Source organism: Megalops cyprinoides, chromosome 11 (assembly GCF_013368585.1).
Source record: "Megalops cyprinoides isolate fMegCyp1 chromosome 11, fMegCyp1.pri, whole genome shotgun sequence".
NCBI classification, from domain to species: domain Eukaryota; kingdom Metazoa; phylum Chordata; class Actinopteri; order Elopiformes; family Megalopidae; genus Megalops; species Megalops cyprinoides.
This window is the reverse complement of record NC_050593.1, coordinates 4,722,849-4,732,605: the sequence shown is the minus strand read 5'-3', so window position 1 is coordinate 4,732,605 and position 9,757 is coordinate 4,722,849. Positions and strand designations below refer to the sequence as shown.

Sequence of the window (9,757 nt, the reverse complement as noted above, 5' to 3'; positions counted from 1 at the left end):
AGATGAATCCTGCAGCTACCCATTGAGATGAAGGGAATATCCTGTTTCACAGCAGGTCCCTAATGTTGCACCCGTTGCAGCCGCGCACTCTACCGACCGGCCGATGAGCTCTGCGCAGCCTTGTCTTCCCCACCAGTTATGCATCTAGTGGTGTCTCTGCTGCAGAACGTCTTGCCATTTTGTGTTACACCACACTGTTGATTTGCTCAGTAGACACGGCATCCCGGGGTGAGAATCTGAGACAATGTAGTCGGTGTCATATCAAACCTCAGATGGTGCCCATTAGATCAGTGGGTGTGTTTGTATTGGCCTCTAATGATGCTGCTGATGAGGAGGGGCGACAGCATAGCGTAGTGGTTAAGGTGCAGGACTCGTAACCCAAAGGTTGCCGGTTTGATTCCCTACAGGGGCACTACTGCTGTACCCTACGGCAAAGTACTTAACCCACAGTTGCCTCAGTAAATATAAAGCTATATAAATGGATAACATTGTAAAAACCAGTAATTGGCGTAAGTTGCTCTGGACTGGAGTGTCTCCTAAATGCCAATAATGTGATGTAATGTAACGTTTAGGGAATCAAACACAGGTCTGGGTTTCAGGGCAATAGTAAAACCTCTCTTGCATGTCAATGTGACCACTGGAACGAAAAAATGGATGAAAAAATGACTAAAGCCTTATTCAATACGAGATGCTCTTGTTAAAAAATATATATCTGCACACTTGGAAAACAATACTGTCACTGCAGATGTCCTGGGCAAAGAATTTTTTTCCCTCTTCAATAGTTTTTCTCCCTATCTTAAATCTTTTCAGCTAGGCTAATGGTCCTAAAATGTTATGCAGCATTGAAGATTTACTTATTTTTTCTTTATTCAAGCAAATAACAGAGCAGGTGTCAATAAAGTGCTCCTGCTGTTTCTTGAAGTGAGGTTTTCTGGACCTTGGACAGTTGTACAGCAACACACAGCTGTGGGAGGCTGATAATTGGCCCAGGTGCTATTACAACAGTTGCCTCAGTCAGGGCTGTTCTGAAGGACATGTCCACTGTTTGCTCTGCTCTGGAATAGTGTGGAGGAATGCAGTTTGAATCTCATCCTGCTAGCTTCTATAAGTGCACTGGTTTTGAGCAAGCCGAGTGTGTTTGTGTGTTCTGCCATGTACCTTGGCCGAGTTATTTCTCGCTTGCTTTCAGTTAGTTTTCTCCTTGCATGTGAGGGATACAGATGCCATTAGCCAATTTATTGTCCTCGTCTGCAATCACTGCACTGGCCACAGCTGACTCCATGCTACACTTGAGTGCTGCAAAATTGTTACGTGAAGGTTCACCTGTGCATCTTTAAAACTGCAGGATGCTGATGTTCACCAGCCAGACGTGATCACCACAGTTATCCCAAGTTGTGGATATTTCACAATCAGGCCAACATTATTAAACTCCGCCCTGAAGCGGGGGATTTTGTATCAACTCCCAAATAGGCCCCCGGTTTGTCTCGGTTCCGAACTCTGCACCCACAAACACAGTGGCCATTAATCAGCCTAGAGGCATTCGTTCCATTGCTTTTCTTTCTTTTCCTTCCTATTTCATCCTCGCCTCAGTGTTTACACTGGAAAAGGGTCTTCGTTGGGGTCCTAGCCCTCAGGTAATGCACAGTAATGGTGCAGCAAGCTTTTTGAGGGTGCAGTAGCTCTGTTTCACTCCCCTAAAATAAACCATACCCTTTCTTTTTTATCCCCTCAGTTTGCATTGAATGTGTGAAGGTCATAGGGTTGCAAGGCTTTGGTTTGATCACACGGACATTGCTGCGATCATCTCATATCAAGGGATGACGAATCACACCCAAGAACAATGCCCCCCCCTCCAGGGGGCCACTGGAGTGGGAGGTATCAATCTCTTTTACAGTTAACTTACCACACATGGCTCCACAGCTTGATCTTCACATTAAGGCGGTGGCAATAGACAGAAGAATGGATCTGTGTGCTGTCAATTCTTTCAGGGTTTTTGCAATTACATTATCAGGAAAGGTCTGAAACCTGCAGAGCTGAAGGTGCTCATAAGATAATCTGTACTGAGGTGTTATCCTGCATTCATTTTCAAAGGACCAAAACCAAATAGGTATCAATGTGAGCAGACAGCATGCACATTAATTATATTTGCCTTGTTGCTCACAATCACACGCCCACACAACATTCTGTAAGTGGACTGCGTTTCTGTTTTTTCTAAATTCCACCAAATTGAAATGCAATATCATTTCAAGTCTGTAACATTGCAGCTAGGATCTCAGAACACTTCACAGCCAAGGTTATTGAAAAGTTAGGTGCATATTAAAAGCCACAACCTTCTTTGCTTTGCAACCTGTTATTCCAGCTGTGCTTCGAGCGGAGCTATAAAATGGCTTATCTAAGGAAGGGGAGGTATGTACACAGATAATGTGCAGGCTCTCTCCCCTCCCCCCCCCCCCCCCCCCGCAACACGCCTGGTGATCATGTTGTTGTGTTTTTTTTCTCCCCACCGCTGTGGCCCAGCTGATGGATGGTGCCGCATGATCGGTCTGATCCATCACAGCCCCGCCAGAGCTGCCCAGGCACCTGGAAGCAGGAACTCCCAGCCATCCACAAAATCTGGGAGAGATGGCGAGAGGCAGGAGAAGAAAGTATGATTGAATACCATGGAAAACGAGTGTCAAACTGTTTGTCTCCAACCTGCATTCCCTTCAGAGTGTGCCGAGCCACATGGCTCCCCCATTTGAAATGTAGCCTAGGTGGAGAGGTGTGTGCAAGAAACAGGACTCTGACTCATCTGTCTTTCTTTTCTTTTTTTCCCCTTTTCTTTAATTCCTCTTTCTGATCTTGTGATCTGTAATGGCACCAACAGGCCACTCTGTGAGTGCCATGACAGAGCTATTCGCGGACCTGTGTCAACTTTTTATAGTGGCCTTAGTGTCTTTGAAACCTGAACATAAACATCTTCACCAGTATATTGAAGATGGAAAATTTGCGGGGATGAATGAATAACACATGTTGATGTAATGTATTTTTGGCAACCCAATCCTACAGCAGCTTCTCAAACACAAAATTAGCACAGTGAACGTGGGGAGGAAGTGTGAAAGGATTTGACATTCTCACCAAAAAGAAAGTGTTGTCTCCCCTGCCAAGGCTGGCTCTGTAAGAAAATGATGGCGCAGGTAATGGACTGTGATGTCACAATGGCCATGGGGGACATGGCAGACGTGCTGGGAAGGCTAGACGGGCTTATTGTTACATCAGAGCTTTGATTAGCAGCCCCAGACAAACGGAATGAGATTAAAGGAAAGTAGCTGTGGACCTTACTCTTCTGCGCAAGGCGTGTCCGAGGCGGCCCTCGGGTAGACGTGGTATTTACAAACACAAATGATTAATTGAACTCATCACTCATTCATTGCTGCAGCTGGGCCCAGCTAGATAAAGCCCCTGATAAATGCCTCTGACTACAAAAGAGCCTCATAGGCCTTGTGCATCCAGTAGCTCAAAATATTTCCCATGCTTCTCTGTGGTTACTGTTGATAATGGACAAACATAGCTTTTGACACCTGTGCCCTTTTAGTTAAGATTGAGCCAGACAAAAACAACAATGAGGCAGCAAATAGTGAGTTTCTTATGACTGTAAAATAAAATCATTGACATTTCCCCAGCAATGGCTTTTATGAACTCAAATACAAGTTTTGCTGCAAGAATATGATGATGAAAAGCAGTCTTGAAAAGAACTAAGATGACATGATTTAGTCAGAAATATGGGGGAAAGCTCAGGGGGGTTGGGGGGGGGGGGCAGTTGCCTGTTTTTTTCATGTATAAATGTTTATAGAAGTACCATATTTAATATGGCAACGAGACAAGATTCCAGGTGAAGACATCTTTGGAAGTAGGGATGGGGGAGATGAGAAATATGGAATGTATGTAAAATGTTAATCTGGCCTGTTAACCAATTTACAAACCCTATTGTAAAGCTAATGTAAGTCAATTCCTGAGAACGCCGTGGGGCCACGGCTGACTGTAACAACAATGATAAGATGGCCTGAGATGATACATGGAAAATATAGTTTAACACAACAAGAGGCATTCATTATTATACAGGCAGCACAAAACAGGATTTTATGTAATATATATTCAACTTTCAGACTTGAATGCTGTTGAATGATATTTATGTAGAAAATGTAGTGTAATGATATTGTGCCTGTTAAAATATAAAGGCATATATTTGAAAAAAACTTGAGTCATTTTGTAATTTACATTGATTATTTATTAATTTAGTTAAATATTTTAAGTTATCAGTTGTACCTTGTTCTTTTCAAGGTGGTATGGAATTGTTTTCTAAATTGCTTAACCAAAATAACCACCAGTGGGAAGAGTTTTTGCAGGTAAATTTTCTTTATAACTACTTCTGCATTAACTGGTGATGGGAGAATGCGACTTTGTTACCCCCAAAATGGCCGGAGAGATCAGGTGTCAGCAGGGACACCCTGATTTGAACCAATTGAAGCATTTCAAACTAGTTGTAGTCATAGCCATTGGTAGCAGAAACCATTTATTGATTTTGTGATGCCAGACCCTGCCACTAACATTATCAGGCTGTCTGACTAGTCACAAACACTGACTAAACCGTGTGCAGGTTGGTAGTCATCTGAAGATGGCAAAGTGATGGCGTTGCGTTTGATTTCCCTGACCAAGGGCAAAGCCAGGGATATCCCTGACGGGCAGAGGGGAGATTCAGCCTGAAGCAAAGTATGAGGAGGTGGGCTGATGCCCAGGAAGTGAATGCTGAAGGTGGTCCACTCTCCCAGGGTCATCTGCAGCAGGCGCTTGATCTCCTCATTTTCACTGTAGACCAGAGCTTGTCCATCCAGCTCATTCTTCCTGATAAGCTCCTCATATTTGCCAAGCTTCAGCCTCTTTAGCTGGAGATTTGAGAAGACACAAAAAGGATAAGTCTATAAAATGAACAATATTTTGCTGAGGTGGGCGGGTGGGCTACATTATTATGATATCAGTACTCAGTTCTTTCTTTCCCTCTAGCTTTGGTTTATCAGTAGTCACTAGTAACTCGCAATACAAAATTTAAATAAATTATTTGAACTGCTTAAAGTGCAGCTGAAAGTGCATCTCTATGGATGGTAAATAGTCTTGCATCTCACACCTGTTTTCTTCCTGTTAAATTAAACCTAAGTAGTATGTTTACCTCTCTGCAGACATCTTCCGTACTCATGTGAATTACAGAACTGATGGAAAGTGGGGTGAGAGTCTTCTTTCCGACTGTGTCTTTTAGAGCAGAGCTGCCTCTGATCCTGGACAACTCTTTCTGGATGGAGTGGTCCAGGTTGACCGTGGACTGCCTGAACATGTTGGCATGCTTGACAGTGAACTTGAAGTCTTTGCTGAGGAACTTCTCAAACATCTCAGGATCTCCGTCCTGCTCCAAGAGTGGCTTGATTTTGTCTCTGATCATGTAGAGCTCGAGCCTGGATTCGCTGAAGACCTTCCACAAGGTCTTGGATTCCTTAACAGTGGCCACGCCATCAATGTCTTCATCTATCTCAGCTCTCTGCCGGTTGTCCTCCACACACTGAAAGATCCAGCTCAGACGACAAGGCCACTGATTGGCCAGAACCACCCAAGCTGCAATGTACTCCTCAGAAGGAGGCTCAGTCCCCATTGCCTCCATGAGGATGGCTGACACTCTGACCGCATTGATTATCCGTCGCATGGATATGGTGTCACCGACAATATAATTGTGAAGGATGTCAGGGGCATAGATGCACCTCAGAGCCCTGTCGATCAACCTCTCCACCCCCTCTTCATTCATCTCAAAGGTGACATGAGTCTTTACTGTCACATCTTTGCTGATCAAGGGGATGCCAGACTCCTCCACTGTCTGGTCGATTTCCACTGATGCTTCTTGGAGGGACAGGGATGGCATCCCATCCCTAGCACCTCCCAAAGCTTTCAGTCCAATTTCCTCAAGGACAAGATCCTGGTTGTTCTCCAATTGGCCCTGGGCAATATTGCGAAAGACCTTGCACTTTGAGGTGGCACACAGATCTGGCACGGTGAACGCTAGCGTCACAATATGGTTCAGGAAGGAGTACCCTCTGTCCTCTTTGCTGAAGCAGCCATCCGAAGCATCCAGTTGCTGTACAAGGATGTCGGGATTGACAGCCAGCAGGGAGATGAAAGGGCTGTCTTCGTCCGATAGCAGGATGTTGATGGCATCAAGCACTCCAACGATTTTTCTTGGTGTGCACCGATCCAGGTGGGTGATCTCCAGCACTACTCTGATCTTCCTCCTTTCGAAGACCTCCATGAACTGGATGAAGCAGGAGAGCATCCGCATCTCCTTGCGCACCTCGTTCATGATCCCTAGCTGGCAGCTCACCTTATTGTTGTCCAAGCTCCTCCTGATGTTGCGGTCCTGGTTAAAGATGAGGTCCTTCAACAAGAGGAGAAAGAACCGCAGGACCCCGACTGTGGGAACCCCGAGGGCAGTGATGGCGAAAGCCTCCAGCACCCCCACCCCATCCCTGGACGGCTCCCCACCTTCATCTTGACCCTTAACCTCTGGGAAGCCAAGCACAGTGAGGAGAGAAACTCCAATCAAGGCCGTGAGAAAACCTGTGGCAAACAGCAACCACAAAGGCACACAGCAGACCTTCCTGGACCTCCAATCTTCCACGCTGTCTTTGATGTCCCTTTCCACCTCCACCTCCTCATGCTGAGCTACACGATACAGGGCAAGGAGGACCTTGCCAAAGCTCAGCTGAAGGCCCTCATAGAGCCTCATCACCAGGCCTGCCCAGAGCATATCACTGCCCGCAAAGTGCCAGGCGCTGAACCGCACAAATATGTACCGGACATTAGTCTGCTTTTGGTTCTGCTCGGTCCACACTGGGATGTAGAAAAGCATCTTGAATATGGCACAGAGGAAATAAGTTATGCAAGGTTTTTTCGAGCATGACTTAGGTCTTCCCTTGCATATCTTCTCTCTCCTCTCAGCTTCCCTGTCCATGTAGACTAAGCAAATGAAAGAAAATACTGTCACAAAGGTACAGTACAGGTTGACATATGAGTGTAATTATTGTGACTGTGTTTACACCGTCATGATTGTAATATTTATCTACAACTGCACATAACATGTTGTGGCCCATTCAAAATTTATATTTCAATAATCAAAGTACAGTATGATCATGAAAGGATTACATTGGGCGATCACCATCACAACCTATGCTCATGAATAATTCACTTCAACATGTTTCAGGATATTCAAGGCTGTAACTTTGTGCAAGTAATTAATTAGATCAATGAAATTGATTAACAGAATAGTTTGGAAGGAAGAGCCAGGCAGCTCTCCCTCTGAGAAGGTAGTTTGATGGCTTCTGTGGGAAGGAAATAGTAGCCTGCTCCATAGATGCAAACCCTACCTTCGATGCTCTTGAGGACCATTTTGGCACGACTGTGACAGGTGGTGTACAGCCCCACTGTGACAGGGGGAGACACCTTGGTCAGGGTCTTGGACAGGGCGTAGCCATAAATGCTGTCTGGGGGGAGATCTGCAGACGAGAGCTAAGGTCAGCCTTAGGGGACACATCCTTCCTCTGAGTTTCAGTGAATGACAAGAGTCAGAAACTAACGTGGGCATGCCAATCTGGGCATGCACTCTCTCTGTGACATTCAAGGAAAGTCTGAATCATTTCACTTCCAGTCTCTTCTATATATCAGCTCAACCATTCCCCAGTCCCCAGAGTTGGACCTCAGATTTTCAAAATCCATCTTAATACCATACTGCCATTGCACTGACATGCATATCAGTGTACAGAACTATGTGTGCATTACTACTGATTAGATAAGGCACAAGCGACATTACTAATCGATGTGATTCCAAGCTGTTGAGGTAGGCAGTGGAAGTATTTGTCCCAGGGAATAGGGCAGCCTTATTGCCATTACAAATGTTAAATTAAACCTGATTTTCATAGCAGTACCCTCTAATCTATGCTGGGTTAATAGTATGCTCTTAGTTTGACCCTTCAATCAGCTTATGTTGTCTAACCAATTCAGAGCCCTCAAATATGGATCAGATGTAATATGTCATCTTAGAGATGACAATTATGATGATGATGATGCTAATGACTATGACTATTATTATTATTATTATTAGTAGTAGTAGTAGTAGTAGTAGTAACAGTTGAGTTATTAAATAATGTCAAAATCAAATCATCTTCACTTTCAGATGCTGTTGACTGGGCATCCAGTTCAGCAAATCATAATACGGTATGCATGCAGCCACCTTCATTTACTTTGTTGTTGAATTTTTCATCTGATTCAGCATTTCATTTGCACCCCCAGGTGTACTGAATGTTATGGAGTGCAACAGAGCACTGTGTTAGGAGCTTCCCTATTGCAAGAGTTCATAAGTTCAGACTGATTTTTCAGCCCCACTTTATGGTGATGGTGATGGTGAAGGCCCACCATACCTGCAGGTTCTCTTCAAGGACACCCTGCCTTTCAATAGCCACCAAAGCCCAACAATCAGAAACCAAATGGTCAAATACCATTCATTACATCAATTGGACTGTTGGAGAGTGTGGCCCTAATTGGATCCATTATTAAAAAAATACACAGAATGTAGGAAATCACCAGGTGTACTGTAGATCATATGTGTACAATCACCAGTCACCCTCATAATGCAACCAGATCCCTATTTTATGAGGTGATTTCCCTGCTCTTGTAGAACTACCACCGTGTGTGAACACTACTGTACACTTTCTTGGTTACTGCACATAAGGGGTGGTGTGTTCAGACTACACACCCTGCATGCAGCATAGTGAGATAAAGTCATAACAACAAAGTAATTAGACAGAAAGTGTGGTTGAGAATAGGTAATTCTGCACACAGAGAACTATAAATATATGAAATAACTTGAAACAATCAGGAAAGATGGGCTGAATGACCTATAGTCATAGTAACATGAAACAGCAATTTCCTGATCAAACCATTTATCAGAATTCAAAGTCCACTTTAAACTCTGTTGTGTTGACATATACATGCTGTCCAAGACAGACTTGTTCCTCTCTTGGAGCTGTCAACCATAATTAAAAATTACTGTCCAAAACTGGTCAGTTATATTCAGTTAGACTACTGTGCAGAGGGTATACAAAACCTATAAAAGGTGTGTGAAACATTTTTCCTCACAAAATCAAGTCGGAAAGGTGTTGCCACTCCCTTTAGTATAACACAGTTGTGTTATTGGCTATTGGCTCATTCAAGGATGAAAAATTCCTTTTTTTGTTTGTAATGACAGTGCATTTATTTAACATAACTGATTTGCTTAGTAGATGCCCTTATCGAGTATGTTAATGATTGCACATTTATACAGGTGGTCACTGAAGCGATTCAAGCTGAGAGCTTTATTTGAATGCACAAATGCACCACCCTACCTGGGATTTAAATCCACATAAGTCACAATTCCTGCTGCCTTACCTTTGGTGACCATGTCTCTGGCAGTGAGTTGAGTGATTACACATCAAGAAAACTGAAGCAGTTTCTGCAGAATTGACAAAATAAGATTCAATTTCCTGCTACAGACCAAACATAACAGCACAGCCCTTTAAACCATGTTCATGTTGTAATGCCACATATGCCCATTTCAAATTTTGTGAAATTTTCGCAAGGCTCTACATTCAATTTAGTATAATATATATTGCTTTTAAGGATAATTGTTAGGCACTGTAATTTGTTATTG

At 43.8% G+C, this 9,757-nt stretch overlaps 1 protein-coding gene across 1 annotated transcript; it reads right to left on the bottom strand.

Moving 5' to 3' along the window:
• Window positions 1-2,551: 2,551 nt before the first annotated feature.
• On the bottom strand, window positions 2,552-9,508 carry nkpd1 (NTPase, KAP family P-loop domain containing 1). The gene is made up of 5 exons (XM_036540739.1): window positions 9,496-9,508; window positions 7,440-7,568; window positions 5,204-7,032; window positions 4,628-4,922; window positions 2,552-2,613 (listed from the first exon to the last, which is right to left on the bottom strand). The coding sequence occupies exons 1-5, from the start codon at window positions 9,506-9,508 to the stop codon at window positions 2,552-2,554; spliced, it is 2,328 nt and encodes a 775-aa protein (XP_036396632.1).
• Window positions 9,509-9,757: the final 249 nt, after the last annotated feature.